The 18,177-nt window shown below is 26.9% G+C and overlaps 3 protein-coding genes and 1 long non-coding RNA gene across 4 annotated transcripts; 2 read left to right on the top strand and 2 right to left on the bottom strand.

Annotated features, from left to right (window-relative positions):
- Positions 1–30: 30 nt before the first annotated feature.
- Positions 31–2,484, top strand: LOC128963517 (putative uncharacterized protein DDB_G0286901). The gene has a single exon (XM_054310032.1). It carries the CDS (start codon positions 31–33, stop codon positions 2,482–2,484), a length of 2,454 nt encoding a protein of 817 aa, XP_054166007.1.
- A 1,361-nt stretch (positions 2,485–3,845) lies between these two features.
- Positions 3,846–4,693, top strand: LOC128963518 (cysteine dioxygenase 1-like). The gene is made up of 4 exons (XM_054310033.1): positions 3,846–4,030; positions 4,094–4,211; positions 4,294–4,417; positions 4,467–4,693. Exons 1-4 carry the CDS (start codon positions 3,846–3,848, stop codon positions 4,691–4,693), a joined length of 654 nt encoding a protein of 217 aa, XP_054166008.1.
- A 3,609-nt stretch (positions 4,694–8,302) lies between these two features.
- Positions 8,303–8,822, bottom strand: LOC128963399 (uncharacterized). Its single transcript, XR_008484658.1, has 3 exons — positions 8,666–8,822; positions 8,421–8,585; positions 8,303–8,359 (listed from the first exon to the last, which is right to left on the bottom strand). It is a non-coding gene; the product is annotated as an uncharacterized LOC128963399 (long non-coding RNA).
- An 8,195-nt stretch (positions 8,823–17,017) lies between these two features.
- Positions 17,018–17,686, bottom strand: LOC128963519 (uncharacterized). The gene has a single exon (XM_054310034.1). It carries the CDS (start codon positions 17,684–17,686, stop codon positions 17,018–17,020), a length of 669 nt encoding a protein of 222 aa, XP_054166009.1.
- Positions 17,687–18,177: the final 491 nt, after the last annotated feature.

Consider the following 18,177-nt stretch of genomic DNA (forward strand, 5'->3'; position numbering starts at 1 on the left):
ATATTTACAAGCAGTGAAATGCCATCAGAAATGACAACTGAAGAAGAACTGACAACAAGTAGTGAATTTGAGACAGAAGTGGTAAATGAAGAAGAAATAACAACAATTGATGAATTGATGACAGATGCGGTAACTGTCGAAGAAATAACAAGTAGTAAAATTCCGACAGAAGTGGTAACTGAAAAAGAAATAACAAGCAGTGAATTGCCATCAGAAGTGGAAACTGAAGAAGAAATAACAACAAGCAGTGAATTGTCGATAGAAGTCGTAAATCAAGAGATATCTACAAGCAGTGAAAAATCGACAGAAGTGGTAACTCAAGAAGAAATGACAACAAGTCGTGAATTGACGACAGATTTGGTAACTGAAGAAAAAATAACAACAATTGATGAATTGATGACAGATGCGGTAACTGACGAAGAAATAACAAGTAGTAAAATTCCGACAGAAGTGGTAACTGAAGAAGAACTGACAACATTTAATGAATTGCTGACAGAATTGGCAAATGAAGAAGAAATAACAAGCAATGAATTGTCGACAGAAGTGGTCACTGAAGAAGAACTGACAAGTAGTGAATTACCCCTAGAAGAAGTAAATCAAGAGATATTTACGAGTAGTAAAGTTCCCACAGAAGTGTTAACTGACGAAGAAATAGCAACAAGTAATGAATTGTTCACACATGCGGTCACTGAAGAAGAACTGATAACAAACAGTGAATTACCGATAGAAGTTGAAACTGAAGAACAATTGATAAGCAGTGAAATGTCAACAGAATTAAACAATGAAAAAGTAATAGAATTGATATCTCAAGAAATACCTATAGAAGTGGTTAACAAACCAAATAAAAATAGAATAAATAGTAGTAATTCTGACGATTTTACAGAATCTTTCGATGAATTAATAGAAGAAATAAGTGAATCACAAACTCTAGAATCTTCACAATTTGCAGAAAACCAAAATGAAGAACAAATAAATAATAATAATTCTGATGAAAATCAATTATCTCTTGAAAATAATGAACACAATTCTGAACAAAGTTCTGATGAAATTAACAACAATTCCGAAGAACATAACGAAGAAAATAATGATAATGAAAATAATGAACAAAATTCAGACACAAATATTTCTGAACACATTTCAGATGAAAACATTAGTGAAACAATTTCTGGTGATAATAATGAACAAAATAATGTGGAAATTAATGTCGTTAATGAAGATAATGGCGATAATAATAACAATAATGAAAACAATTTAAACGAAAATAGCGAACAAAATATTAGTGATATTATTGAAGAAAATGAAGAAAAATTAGAAGAAATAGAAGAAATAATCACCGAAAACAATGAACAACTAAATGAAGAAAATGAATCAAATCCGGAGGAAAATGCAGAAAATGTCGAAACAAATGTTGAATCTCAAGAAAATAACTCTAATATTTTGCAAAACGATGGATCAGATGATAATAATAATGTACTCAATGATGAACAATACAATAATATTGATGTTATAATCAATTCTGATGAAACCAATTGGATTGAACAAACCAATGACCAGAACATAGATCAGACAAATGATCAGACAAGTGATCAAACAAATGATCAAACTAGTGATCAAACCAATGATCAAACAAGTGATCAAACAAGTGATCAGATCAATGATCAAGCCATTGATCAGACTAGTGACCAGATCAGTGACCAGACAAATGATCAGACAAGTGATCAAACAAGTGATCAAACAAGTGATCAAACAAATGATCAAACAAGTGATCAAACAAGTGATCAGATCAATGATCAAGCCATTGATCAGACTAGTGACCAGATCAGTGACCAGACAAATGATCAGACAAGTGATCAAACAAGTGATCAAACAAGTGATCAAACAAATGATCAAACGAGTGATCAAACAAGTGATCAGATCAATGATCAAACCATTGATCAAACTAGTGAGCAAATCAATGATCAAACAAATGAAGATAATAGCGATGAAAATAACAATAATGAAAATAATTTAAACGAAAATAGCGAACAAAATATTAGTGAAATTATTGAAGAAAATGAAGAAAAATTAGAAGAAATAGAAGAAATAATCACCGAAAACAATGAACAACTAAATGAAGAAAATGAATCAAATCCGGAGGAAAATGCAGAAAATACTGATACAAATGCCGAGTCTCAGGAAAACAATTCTAATATTTTACCAAATGATGGTTCAGATGATAATAATAATGTACACAATGATGAACAATACAATAATCTTGAAGATACAAACAATTCCAATGAAACTAATGACCAGACAAGTGATCAGACCATTGACCAGACAAGTGATCAGACCATTGACCAGACAAGTGATCAGACCATTGACCAGACCAACACTGATGAAGATTTTTCTAATGAAGAGAAGATAGACAATGAAATTCTCACAGAAGTATTAACTGAAGATGCAATCACTACAAGCAGTGAATTGTCGCCAGAAGTTGTCACTTAAGAAGAAATATTTATTTGAATTTTTCTGTCAAAATGAAGGGATTTTATTTGAAAACATCTCTTCCTAATTGAAAATTTTTCCAAATTTTAATTATATAAGTATTATATATTTATTAACATTAATTTGTCAATAATTAAACAATTAGTAAACAATCAATAATTCCTAAATATTTTAATTATTCATTTATTTCATTTATTTCATGAGTCACTCAAGATTTATAACATTTATTTACAATTTTCATGTCTAATAAATAATACAATAAATTAATATTTAATTTCTTTGTTTTATTAATTTTGAAAATGATAATAGAAATCAAATTATGACTTATTTTATGGATAAAAAAAATATATATTATATTTTGACAAAAAAATAATAAAAGTAAAAGATATTTTTTTATTTAATACTATCAAATTTATTTTAATAGTTCTAAATCATATTTATAATAATATCCAATAATAAATCATATCCAATATCTATTAATTTAATTTTTGTTTATATAAAATTATTATATGTTTTTAGTTAATTGCTTTTTATATAATTAATTTAGTGTAGTATATTTTTATTTAATGTAATATCTTAGACTAAATATAATTTTAAAAATTTTAATTATTTATTTGATTTTCTACATTATGTTTAAATGCAATTTTGTTTATCATTAGACATTTTCAGTGACATTTCAGAATCTTTTAAAAATTATGTTTTATCTATTATTTCAAATATTATTATGAAGGTTGGATAACTTAATAATATAATATTAATAATCAATGTAAACTTTATATAAATTATGCATAAATCTATAATAAGTTATATATAAATGTTAATTAGAAAATACTAAATTTAAAATTTTTAAACATACATTTAAATTATAAATTACAGTTACATATATAGATTTATAACGAACTTTATAAAAATAAAGATAGAAAATTTTTTTAAAAAGCTATAACAAAATTATTTTTAAAAATTATTGAAATTATGTTATATAAAATTGAAAATTTATTATATAATTATATTTTTAAGAAATAAATTACTTTAATTATAAAAATTAGCAATATAAAAAGAACAACATAGAAATAATAGACTAATTTACAGTACAACCCTAATTGTGTTAAATTAATCTGTAGAAAGCGTGTGGTATTGCATGAAAAATTGTTTATTATTTGTAATCATTAAGTAAAAGTAATAATTAATAATTTAAAAAATTTGCTTTGTAATCTTTAATAGTTAAATAATATTTTATACTATACTATATACAGTATTTTATAAGAAAGTTTTTATAAAACTCATATACTTTATAGAGATTCAATCATTTAAGTAAATTGAGCTAAAATAGTATAAATAAATATTAAGATTTTGTTATAATAATGGATTTATATAACATCAATGAAACTTTGCCGACAATCAACAGCATTACTGAATTGATTGCTATATTACGGCAACTCTTTGATCAAAACAAATACATTGATGTGAATTATGTGCAAAAGATTTTGTTATCTTATAAAAGTAATGTAAATGATTGGATCAAATTTGCTTATTTTGATGAACAAAAGTATGTGAAACTGATATGTAAATGATTTATTAGTCTGGTTATTGATATTATTATTTTTTATAGATATACCCGTAATTTGGTTGATAAAGGTAACGGTAGGTATAACTTAATGTTGTTGTGTTGGTCTGAAGGACAGGGATCTGTGATTCACGATCATTCAGATTCTCACTGTTTTATGAAAGTAATTACTAATTATTTGAACAGTTTGTTTTTTTTCAATTAAAACAATATATATTATTAAAATAATTTGATTGAATTATTAGATGCTTTGGGGAAGTTTATCTGAGACTCGATATGATTGGCCAGATATACCCGAAAACATTAACGATTCAATGAAAGTGATTAATCAAACTTATCTTAAACTAAATGACGTCACTTATATGAACGGTAATTATTTTATATTTTGTTTATTTTACTTATTAATAGTTATTAATAGATTCAATTGGTTTACATCGTGTATGTAATCCTAACAAACAATGCAAAGCCGTATCCCTTCATCTCTATTGTCCTCCGTATTCAAAATGTCAAGTGTTTGATGAGAGCACCGGTAGACGAGATGAGGCAACTGTTAATTATTATAGCAAATATGGTAATTGTGAAACTTATTTCTACAAACAGTTTAAACAAATACATGAATTTGGAATCGATTGGCAATCATTTTAATAATTATTATAATTAATATTTAAATTATTATAAATATTGTTTTTTTATTGTAATGATTATTAAAACAGTAAATAATCAAATAAATTAAATAATCAATCAAATAATTAAATAAATCAAATAAAATAACATTATTTAATAAATAATTTAAATCATGCCCTTCCCTTCCAAGTATTACTTTATTGAAACTGTGTTATGAAAATATTAATAAATTTTTAACTTTATTTTGATATGTTTTTGTAATATACCAGTAATTGAAAAGTGAAAATGCAAAAAAATCATTTTCATTATAATTTATATAATTATTATTCTCAATAATATTTTTATTTGTTATTAATATACAGTACAATTTGTTTATTTTTTAAAAATATTTACTAATGTTGTTGAATAAATAACATTAACTTTTAAATCAAAAAGTTATCTTTAATAACACTAGTTTTCAATCACTGATATATATTGTATATAAAACATATCAAAATAAAGTTTAATATTTATTAATATTTTCATAATATTCATACTGTATATAAAAATATTATTTTATGCATATCTTAAATATAAATCCAAATCATTTAAATAAATTAAATACTATAGATTTCTTATGCATAAAGTTATGTTTTAATAAAAATCATTATTTTTATGTATTGCTTGTAATAAACTATATTAAAGTAACAGTTTATTTAGATGTATAAATAACATTTACTTATACTGTACTGTAAATCAATATCAAGTTTATGCTCTTATATTTTAATGTTTTATTTCAAAATAATCTGTAAATTTTCTTAGATTTATATAATATAAATTGTTATAATTTATTAAAATAATTATTAATATTTATAAATTGGCTCAAATGTTGTAAGTATTGTTGTAGTTTGTATTACTTATTCTACTGTATATAAAATTAGGCTAAAATAACTGATATATGATTTACTTATTTGTAAATTTTTTTATAGTAAGTATTTATTAATTTATAATTTATTTAATTTTTAGAAATTATGAACAATTACTTAATGATAAGCTATGTATTTCATATAAAGATGGTCAACAAATTCAATTTACAAATAATATTATTGCAAACCAAACAATTAAAATGCTTGCCGTTAAAGAAACGCCATATATTTTTTCAAAGTATTAATTATGAAATCAATTTTTGCCAAATTTCTTATTTTCAAATATAATATATCAAATTTAATATTTATATGACGCAAAAATTAATTTCATTAATATATATTATACAATGTATAAGATATTTTCAAAATATAAATAATTGTTAAAAATTTACTTTTTATTAAATTTACTTTTTGATTAATTAGAGATAACTTATCAATAAAGTCCAACTATAGAAAGATTTGCGGTCCACTTATATTATTAGCAGTTGAACTAAGGCGTGGTTCACATATTACGTTCGCACTTTTTAAGAAATCTAGACCCCCTCCCTCCCCTATGTTCGCAATTGTTCGCATGTAGTCATTTAAAAAAATTACGTTCGCTTATCCTTAACCGCTACCCCCCCCCCACCACAAGAAATAAGATATTATCTAAATGCGAACGTTCTTAAAGTCTCTACCCCCCCTCGTTCGCAAAAGTTCGCTTTGGCTAAACCCCCCCCCTCCCCTCAAGTGCGAACGTAATATGTGAACAACGCCTAAGCGATTGAATGTCAGGTAATTAATGTTTAGATATTAATTAAATATATTATTATTTATTATTATTTATTATTATTATTATTAGTCTGGTATTTAATGCTCACCCAAAATCAGAGATTGATTTAGTGGCAAAATTAGCACAAAATAATACAGATATATTGCTAATGCCAATAATAGTCAGTCATTTTAAAATACTTAATAATCTTTATTCAAATAAATTTCTCAATATATCATTTAAAAATAGCCATTGCATTGATTAAGTTGAATTGGGAAACATAGCATATATTGTTAAACGTGATAACACTATATTATTTAGTTATTTCAATTGTTTTCAACTATCCGTTTGGATTACTTTAATAATGACTTCGACAATAGTATCGGCAATTATAGCTGTAATGACAGATAATATAAGACAATATATTGAGTATCACTGGAACTTAGCTATCATTACAATATGCAAATCATTTCAAAATTTTGTCAATAAGTTTAATAGCAAACAATATTTTCTATACGGTCTTTGGTTACTCAGTGCAAACATACTGACCATACAATTTGCTACTTATCTATTGGATTACATGATAAGGGCTGAGACAATCATAAAAGTAGACTCAATTGAAGATATGGCTAAAACAGATGACATGAAATTTTATTCAAGAAAAGACAGTAATCTATATGTTTATGCCAATAATGAATGCACTGATTTGGCCACAAATTTGAGAAAACGTATTCAAGTTTATGATAAACAACAGACATTTAATATTGATTTTCTGAAACAATTGGCCACAAACTTGATGTCGGGTTCACACGGATTAGTTGCCAATAAGTTATCGTTAATAGCCTTTTTACTAGAGCTCAGTAATAAAACCAATACCAAACTTTTGGATAGTATGCATATCTCCATAAATGGTGGCGAAAATTTGCCATATTTTTTGGCCATCAATGAGTTCACTGATAAACATGTTTTCAAACAATTGAATGATATGTAAGTTTATTAATTTTTTGATCATTGAAACATTTGTTTGTCGTTTATATCAAAACAAAAAGTTTATTTTTATTATAACTTGTGCTCATATATACAGTCATTTAGTATATATATATGCATACTATATACACATACTGTATATATAAAGTGCATATTATATACTTTGAATAACGAAACTATACTATGTTTTCCTGATTTAGTATTTTGAGGTCAAGAGAGTCGGGTCTCTATAGCCAATGGATTGACAATACATTGAGATATTTACGCTTTGATCGCAATATAGTCGACATTCACATTAAGGATAAGATCTATGAGTTTTCAGTGCTAATGCTTTATGAATTCAGTGATTCATTTTACTTGTTGTTAATCGGTATAACCATATCATTGACTAACTATGTCTTTGATATCATTTATTTGTTTTTAAAGTTTAAAATCATTGCTTTTCAACGATGACATTGTTGTTTGTTATCCGTTTGTCACCTCTAAATGGTTGGTCATAATAACAAACAAACATCTGTTCAATCAAAACAACTGATAATCCATATAATTATCATATTTTCAAAAATAATTATTATATTTGTCGTATTACTAAAATTAATTAGTTTTTATTTAATTTTTATATGAAAATAATTTTATTTTTAACATAAAATAATTTATTTTATAGATATTACATAAATTGTAAAATTTGTTTTTTTTCTTAACTATATCAATGTTTCGCAGTTTTTTTTAAAAATAATTATGTTATATATTTAGTCATTTTAATGTACAATATTATTATTAATACAATACAACAATATTTAGCAAAATATTAACAACTCAAAGACACTTAGATATTATTTAAAGCTCACATTTTTAAAATTATAATTTAATTTTTATCTGCTTATCATATTTATATCAAACTGCCATTAATTTGACATTTTTAAAATAAAAATAATTTATAAATATATTTTTTAATAATCACAGTAAGTAATGTATTGTTATATTAATCACTAGGACTGGTAGTTGTGGTGGTGGCGAGTCTGACGACATCACAATATTGAGACACTAAATAATAATTAATATTATTATTGTTTTTTAATAAAGAATATTCTTATAAAATACATACATTGAGTTGTAGTACACGATCTCTTACAACAGTCATCGACAACACCACGAATTTGTCGTCTGAAATGTCTTAAATCATTGTTGTTTCTGAGTAACTGAACCAAAGCTAATGAATATTTTGGTGTATCGTTAGTCTCTTCTACTGAATTGGTTTCCAAGTCTTGATCTGATAAATGTATTTAATAAAAATATTTAATAAATTTTGTAAATTTTAAGTAATTTACAAAATATTTAATGTATTTTTACCGTTAATCACTTTATTGATTGAACTCCTTTTATTATAACTCTCGCAAAGAAAGTTGAGAGTTCGGGTGATTTCACTGCCGCAATACCGTCGGGCAGATCGGGTGTCCACACGATGAGACTCGTATGGAAAACCATTAATTGATAAATATGTGTTTGGACTGCGAAATGCAGTGGTTTTTGTGATCAATATAATTGATAAAATAATTATATAACTTAATAACATTGTCGATAACACCCGACTATTCATTTTTTAATATTAAATAAATATATGTATTTTAATTATCACAAAAAATAATTATATTAAAATATCATTTAATTCACTTTTACAAAAATATTTTCATATACAATGTCGTCTCACCTTTATATAGCTAAGGTATGGTCTGGGATATTGAAGTTTTACTGACGACAGGAGCGAAAAAATCAGTTTAAAATCAAAAACATTTTCTATTAAAAAGTTATAGTTTTATTGGTTGGTATGACATAAAAAACAGGGATTTTGTTTTCTGTATTCACTTTTTTATTATCCGAGATTTAATAACTTTGATTTTCTGAGTTTAAATAATAATAATAATAATATAATACAGTGTATACTTGCGTTCAGCAGCACTGGTGGTATGAACTGTGGATGACATTGACACATACGTAGGAGGTTGTCGAGGGTTATCGGGATTGTATTGCTTGGAGAGTACTGTAGTCATAATGTATGTGCAATCATATTATAACTATTTTTTTTAAATAAAAATAATACTTTAATTGGTATTAACAACATTTACTGTGTAGTATTTATAAATAAATTAAGTAAATATCAAAATAAAAAATATCTTTTTTCAAGATCTCTATCAGATTTCATATATATCTCAGACTATTATTGATAATGGGATATAAACCGAGTGTCAATAACAAGTATAGTATAAATATACTCATTTAGATTACAGTAAGCGATGGTATTAAAGTAAATACACTACAACTGTGTAATACTGACCAAAATAAAATCATTATAATCCCATATATCTGGAAATATAAAAATAAAATAAAATAATACATTTATAATTTTTATATTCCAGTACTTAGATTGACATTTTAAAATAATTTTCAATACTGTATAAGTAAAGTAAAGTATAAGTAAAAACTGAATAAATGTTATTATATCATATAATTTATATGATCTTTTAGTTATACAATTACTACAATTAATAGTAAATGCAAATATTCTAATAAAGTAATACTAATATTTATTATATTTTTTATTTTTTTACAGATTGTTAAAAGATTAATTTAATTTAGATGTTTGATAATTATTAATTACAGTATATATTATATTTTTATATACTATATAATATATTACTAAAATTTAGTATATTACTAATACATTTTACAGATTTATATATTATTAGTAAATAATTTATTACAATATACTGTATTTCATATAAGAAAAATAAAAATAGTAAAAATAAATTTATCAATTATTATAATAATATTTATTTTATAAATCTCAATTTATTTATTTTTACAAAATATATTACTGATATAAGTATTATAGTTTCTACAATACTTTATAATCATTGAAATATATTTAATAAAATAATTAATTATTTTATTTTTGTGTTTTTAATAATTTGACTTTATATCAGTTTTTATTTATATAAAATTTAATGTTAATAAACAATAAAAATAATATACAAATTAAATAATAATTTAATGATATAGTTTAGTATACGATTGTAGACAATTGTGTCTAAATAAATATATGATTAGCAAAGTTTAACTAATTATAATATGTAAAACTTAATTGCTAAGCACAATATCAATTCATATATGAAAATGCTCCTGGTGATTATTTAATTATAATATAAAATATTAAAAAATAACAATTACACATATACCTACTCTACTAAATTAATTATTGTCTTATTTTATTATACAAATTATGCCTATTTTCGCACAAAATTCACCTAAAAACCTAAAATACTCAATACATATCAAAACTCAAACTAATTTAAAACTTTGAGTGTTTGAGTTGTTAAACTTGAGACTAGTTATCAATAATTTTAATTAATAAATCAAAGTTTATTAATTAAATATTAAAATAATTCATAAAAAATTAATACAATCATTATTTAGATAACATAAAATTATAAATATTGTAACTATAATTTTTGAATACAAACTCCCGGTTCATCGATGTACTCCCGAGGGGCGTAACATTTCAAATTCATATTTTCACAGCAACTATAACCTGAAAGTCCACCACATCTTTGACCAATTTGACGGCACGGGTTGATACATATGCCCACAGATGACGGATTTGTTTGACTACATATCAACTGTCGACGGCTCGGACAACAAGTAATATGATTAACTGTTCCGCATTGTTCACCTTCATTGGCACAGGTATTACCAAATACTACTTTAAAACTAAACAAAACTATTTTTTGATATCATATAATGTAAGTTTAACTTTAATGTTTAGTTTTCTAGATTTTAAATACTTACCGAATATAAATATATAAAATTTCATATTTTAATATTTAATAAAATGTGTTATAAATAATAAAATGATTCAATTTTGATTTAAACAATAATTTTATAGTATAAAAATATTTTATATGCTGAAATCATATAGATAATATTAATAATATTAATAAAGTAACCAATAATATTAAATTACAATTTAATGATAGTACAAAATTTTAAGTGCATTATCAGAAAAAATTATGAAAAACTATTGTGAAAATTTATTTGTTAGTTTATTAACAATTTAAGCAATATCTATGATTTTGCAAAACTTAATTATTATTCTTGAAATAAATACATTTATAATATTACAAGTTCTGTACCTTTAGTTTTCCAATAACTTTTAAATATTTTAATTATAATAAGATTTTTATAATATTAGTTTATAACTTAAAGTAGTCAATTATAAAAACTTCATAAATATTATTATAATATAAAGTTACAGTTTATTCAAAATTTAAGTAATTTTATTTAGAAAATAACATTTTATACATATATGTCATATATACAGTATTAATACATATTAAATGTAAACTAAATTTTAGTACATTTAAGTTTTAGACATAAAATTTTATAAAACGCATATAAAAATCATAAAGTATTAAAGATTTTATAACTTTTTACATATGAATACATTGACCACTTCTATCGCAACAATCTTGCGTTATATTACACCTGAGATTCAGTACACAAAAGCACTCAAATCCGACAATTCCTCCACATATCTGTCCCTCATTTGCACAGGTAGTCCAAATGAATCCATAGCTCAATTCAATTAAAACTATTAAATAAAAAATTATGTAAATCCTGTACATATAATATATTAATAGTTTTTAACAAAATTAAAATCAATATAAATTATGAAGTTTCAATAGCATTGATAATTACCAAATGAAATAACAATAAAAATTATATAAAACTTCATTTTGTTATTCAAAACAAAACGATAAATAAAGAATAATAATTAATATTAATATAACGGGACAAATATCATCAGCGCTCCTACCGTTACCAATAGCACATAACAAAGTCGATTTTGTTATGTGCGATATTAAACACATTTAAATTTATTAAAATTATATTATATTTAATTATATTTGATATTATTTTCTAATTTCGTATTAATTATATGTTTATTAATATTATGCTTTGTTATTTAAAATGCATTATAATTTATTATTAATACTGTAAATAAGTTAAATTAATTATTATTATGTTTAAAATACTGTAATTAAGAAATACATGTATTTCAATGACTATCTCATTATATTTATCAATAAAATCGAAGCTCAAGCTCAAGGAGGAGCTCAGGCTAGCAATAGCTAGTCTAGGAGGGGCTTCCAGGCTCTCACAAACATTGACTACTTATTAATAGTAAACCTTAGGTGTAACAAAGTTTGGCTATAATTCCGGTTTCCCGGACGAGTCATCCCTAGTTCCGATATAAGGACTTCCGATACTACTACCGATATATAAGCGCAGTGACCAGAGCCCCGAATGGGCTATTCATATATACTGTGACGTAGTAAATATACCTTCAAATATGCCGTAACGCTTAAATAGTCTTCTAATAGTATCCCATTCATAAATTACGTCACAGTTCCCTATCAAACATACCCCGCATTGCTTATTGCTTCGTAAAGTCTTACTTTACGGGCATTTGACGGGTAAAACACCCACCTATACCCGTTACAAAAGAATAATAATTAATATTAATAATATAGTAATTTCTTTATATTATAACTAAATCAATTATACTTATTGTAAGTGTATTTTTTACTTATCAGTTAATCAGGTTTGCGATCTGGGGGTAAGGGGTCAGACAGGCTTACCACCAGAAATCAAATTTTTGGTGATTTTACCCCCAGATTTTTTTTGGAAATTTGAAATATTGTCGTTTAAAAACTAAGAGAAACTGACCCACCTAAAATTTTTTGAAATTTATCAAAATTAAAAGATTTATTAATATTTGTTTTGTTTAAAACTATTTTTTATTTTTTGAAATTTAAGTTAAATTTAAATTAATTAATAATTTTGAGAAAATTTGCCAAAATTAAAAGAATTTATTCCTATTTTAATGGGAATTTGCTAGATTTTTTTGGGAATTTTTGAAAAATTATTGTTTAAAATGTAATAAAATCAACACCCAGTACCCCATCCTAAGATTTTTTTTAGATTTTTGTCAGTTAATCCCATAAGTACCCCATATATCAAAATACTTGAACAACACTTGTATAAAGAATTATATATTTAAAAAACATTTCTTCTTTAAAGTATTATTTATAATTATGACAATTATTTTAATCAATTAAAGCGCAAAATATGAAAACTAAAAAATAAATTATTTAAATAAATAAATTATTTTTATACAATATTATACAATGGTTCTCATATTGGCAATGAAATTTATAATATAATTTAGTTAGTGTTATCTGGTTACTAATATTACATTGATAAATATTACATTAATTAAATATTTTAAAACAATTATTGCAATGACTACAACAAAGTCATAAAATACAATATATATATATAACTTATAACTTATATATTATTCAAATATTTTGTTTGATAGTATTTATTAAATTTAATCTAAAAACTTAATAGAATTTTATGAAAAACAATGTAATAAAAGTGTGACGGGTGTGGGGTTGACTTTCCCGTCATTGAAGCGAAGCTGTGATGAAAAGCCAATGTTGAGTGTTGTTGTTGATGAATGAGATCAAAATAATTAATAAATAATATTAATTAAGGCGAATGTTCATTAGGTGCCGTCACAAGTGTATATAATAACATTGAAATATAACTGAATTTTATTTAAAGTTAAAACACATTGAAATAGATAGGGAGTACATAGTGTTCCATTACAATATAATATATAGAATATAGGATAACTATATAATGAAAAGCAAGAGATGCGTGCTCTTTGATAGCAAGCGAGTAACTGATCAAGTAATGGATGCAAAGCATTATTATATAGTGATTCTACTAATCAATAAATGTACTGTCAAGGCTATGCTTCCAGAATATTCTATAGTTACGCAACTGTAGATACAGTGACGCAACCAGAGCATAGGAATGCTATGATTGACAGGTCTATGGGAGTTATAATGTAAAATGTAATATTTGGTTATAATTAATAAAGTATAATTAGTTGTGTGTTGTGTGTTACATAGTTGTGTTAAGTGTGAAGTCTAGAACACGAATATAACAAAAAGTCTACAAAAACATTAAAAATTACTAAATTATTGACTAAATAAGATTTACAACAAATAGAGAATTTCAATCAGTTATATATGGTAAGTATTGTATACTTATATAAATGGGAGCACTGTACCACTATATAGTAGTGTACACATTAATAGTACAGTGTACCCCAACATATAATGTTAAGCACTGTTGACTCTCCACTGCTATAGCGTATTGAGTCAACGCCCCTGTAATGGCGGCTTACAGTGTATACATGTGTTTGTATGTATGTGTGTGTGTATGTGAATGTATGTAAACATTTAATTGTAAGTATGTTTTTTAATTTAATTAATTAGATATATATATTTATAAATAAAAGATTTGTGTTTCATCACATTCTCCCCTCGCTGACAAAAATTTATTCTCGTAGAATAAATTTCTTTAGTTGAGAGACGTGAGCGCGAAAGGTTGGACCAGACAAAGTGTCCGCGATGTCGTATGTGACTTCACCATACCGTGCGATGATGTAATACGGTCCTGTCCATCGTGGTGATGTCTTTTGTACCGTTGGATGATTAGCGGGTGTTATTCGAATGACTCGTTCACCAGTTTCATAAACAATGTGTTTATGTTTATCATCAAATCTAATCTTGCGAGTTGCTTGTGCTTGTCTTGTACGTTCATTTGCAAGTTTTCTAGCGTCATCTATTGAGATTGCGGGAGATGCAAATGTCGGAGTTTCTTCAATTCCAAATATTAGAAACTGTGGAGTAAATCCAGTGATGTCATGTGGTGTTCTGTTGTAATTTCGGATGACGTCCTTTAATAATGTATTCCATTTACGTTTCGGTTTGTCTATTAGTTCGGCTCTAAGTTTCTCAATTATGATACCGTTAGCTCGTTCAACGATACCATTAGTTTGCGGATGATATGGAGTTGAAAGTGAATGTTTAATATGATTAAGATATAAATATTCATTAAATGTCTTTGAAGTAAATGATTTGTGACAATCAGTTAATAAACGTTTAAATTGTATTCCAGAATTAATAAGATTAATAAATAGCGATATAATAGTTTCTGTAGTATTCTTGTGTGTAGGATATGCCCATATATATCGKGAGTGATGATCTATAAATACTTGAATATATTTGTGCTTTGTTTTGTCGGATGCCGGTCCCATGACAATAGTATCTAAACCAACCAATTCTAAAGGCTCTAGATCCGGTTCAGGGCAAATATATTTCCCAGGAGTTGGCCTATGGTCAAGTTTAGTTAACTGACATGTGCGACATGATTCAACATATTGTTTTATGTTGTGTATTATGTTTGGCCACCAGTAGTATGAAGTAATGAGTTTTACTGTCTTGGCTTTACCAGGGTGTCCATGGTTATCATGAAATTTTTCAAATAGCTTTGTACGTAACGCTTCCGGTATAACTGCTTTATGTATACCATTGTGTTGAACTGTTGTAATGCCAAATCGTATAACAGGTGATTTAACATAAGATAAATCAGTGTTTTCTTGTGCATCTTTTATTTCTCGAGTTGATAGATGGAATGCTATAGGTGCTCTTGAGAGTGCGTCAACGTGTTGTTGATTACGGCCTTCTCTATGTATGATCTTCATTGGATAGGTTGATAGCTCAACAGCCCACATATGTAATCTTTTCTTCGGTTTCTTAAGAGTAGTAAGCCATTGTAGAGCTTTATGATCAGTGATGACCTCAAACTCTCGGTTGAGATAAACTTCAAAATGTTCAATAGCTTCCTTGACCGCCAGGCATTCAAGTTCAGTAGCACTATAGTTTTGTTGTGCTGTATTGAGTTTGCGTGAAAAATACTCAATTACGTGTTCTTGATTGTCATCACCTATTTGAGTTAACGTAGCTCCGATACCAATACCTGAGGCATCAGTATATACTCGACACGGTTTATTAGTGTCAAATAAAGTTAACACTGGTGGTTTAGTTATGTCATCTGTTAATATCTTAAATGCTTTTTCCTGATCTGGGCCCCAATGAAATGTAACACCTTTCTTTGTTAAGGCTGTAAGATGTTTAGCCTTATTAGCAAAGTTAGCAATAAAGCGTCTGTAATAACCAGTAAGTCCTAGAAATCTTCTGACTTGTCGTAGGGTAGTTGGTTTCGGGAACTCTTTCACTGCCTTAATTTTGTCTTCAGATGGTTTGACGGATTGATATGAAACAACATGTCCAAGATAAGCTACTTCATTCATAGCGAAGTGGCATTTACTTTGTTTTAGCTTGATATTGTGTTGTCTTAAAATGTTAAATACTTTTTCTAATAATGTTATATGTTCTTCGTGTGTTTTTGTGTATAATATTATGTCATCTAAATAATTAATTGCACCATTGTAGAGAAGAGGACCCAATATTTGTTGAATAATGCGTTGAAATGTTGCGGGTGCGTTCTTGAGACCGAATGGCATGACTAGCCATTCATAATGGTTTTCATGTGTGACAAAAGCTGTTTTGTCAACTGAATCGGAGTCCATCTCGATATGCCAGTAACCCCAGGCCACGTCAAGTGTTGTGAAATAACGAGCGCCCTGTAGACGGTCTAACACTTCAGTGATCCTCGGCATAGGCATTTTGTCATCAATAGTAATAGCGTTAAGTCTTCTGTAGTCTATGCATAAGCGTTGTCCACCGTCTTTCTTTGGTACCATAGTAACTGGGAATGCCCATTGGCTGTCTTTGCTTTTGCGTACGAGTCTTTGGCCTCCGCCTCTCGTATAATTTTTACAATCTCGTCGTATTCATGTTGAGGTCGGCGGTAAGGACGTAGTTGAATTGGTGGATGCGGAACCGTAATAATCTTGTGTTTGACAACTTGAATTCGTCCAATGTCTGTGTCATGTTGTGCGAAAACTTGTCTATGTCTTGCGAGTAGTTTCTTTAGCGTAATGTCTTCTCTTGTTTCTATGTTTAGAATGCTAGGCTTTACCTGTTCAATGCGAGCGGTAACTTTACGAGTGCTTAGGTCTACAGTTAAACCAAAACGTTTACCAACATCAAGTCCAAGTAAGAGCGGGTACCGGAAATTAGCCAGTACGTGAAATGTAATTAAATGTGTTTGTGATCCCATTGAGAGTTGAGTAGATACGCGACCAATACTTTTGATATTGCCGTCAACTTGAAGTATATTGATAGGGTGATGGGTATCGATAGGTAGTTTTAATTGACTGGCCAGTCGTTGAGAAATGATGTTAACTGTACTACCAGTATCGATAAATGCGCGCGCGGGATGTGAGTTGACTTTGACGACAAGATCAATGAAATCGGGTATCGATCGCATGTTTAGTTTAAAGTCTCATGCGAGGGATGGTCACTGACCACCATATCTTGAACTGCTACTTGAGTTTTCGAATTACGGTTAATTGATGTACGAGGGGTACGAGAGTAACCAGTGCTATGGTTACGTGCGGTAGTGGTTGACATACCATACCGACGGTTCGGATTGTTCGGACAATCTTGGTGCCAATGAAATTCTACAGTTCCTAACTTTTCGCAGAATCTACACTTCGGTGCTGTACTAGTATTAGCATTCATAGTACGAGGAGTTAGCTTTGGTTTCGGTTTACCGAATCTAAATTGAGTTTTCATATTAGTTTCAATTAATTGCGCCGCTTCTAACCAACGATTGGTTGTAGCACAACTTAAAGTAATAAAGTATGGTTTCCAGTGCTGCGGGAGACCATCAGTAAGCTGCTGTACTATATCGGTAACTGTAAGTCTAGTATAGCGCAATAGTCTAAGTTTATCTCTATAGTAGTCAAGTACCGACTC

This window comes from Oppia nitens, unplaced genomic scaffold (assembly GCF_028296485.1).
Source record: "Oppia nitens isolate AA-2021 unplaced genomic scaffold, nextdenovo-longstitch-racon4-pilon3 scaffold7_pilon_pilon_pilon, whole genome shotgun sequence".
In the NCBI taxonomy this organism is placed as follows: Eukaryota; Metazoa; Arthropoda; class Arachnida; order Sarcoptiformes; family Oppiidae; genus Oppia; species Oppia nitens.

What these genes read in the sequence shown, in the direction of transcription:
- LOC128963518 (XM_054310033.1), top strand. Translation starts at nt 3,846, where the DNA reads ATGGATTTATATAACATCAATGAAACTTTGCCGACAATCAACAGCATT. An exon ending in GCTTATTTTGATGAACAAAA is followed by an intron (nt 4,031 to 4,093) that starts GTATGTGAAACT and finishes TATTTTTTATAG; the next exon opens with ATATACCCGTAATTTGGTTG. An exon ending in ATTCTCACTGTTTTATGAAA is followed by an intron (nt 4,212 to 4,293) that starts GTAATTACTAAT and finishes TTGAATTATTAG; the next exon opens with ATGCTTTGGGGAAGTTTATC.
- LOC128963517 (XM_054310032.1), top strand. Translation starts at nt 31, where the DNA reads ATGACAACTGAAGAAGAACTGACAACAAGTAGTGAATTTGAGACAGAA.
- LOC128963519 (XM_054310034.1), bottom strand. Translation starts at nt 17,686, where the DNA reads ATGCGATCGATACCCGATTTCATTGATCTTGTCGTCAAAGTCAACTCA.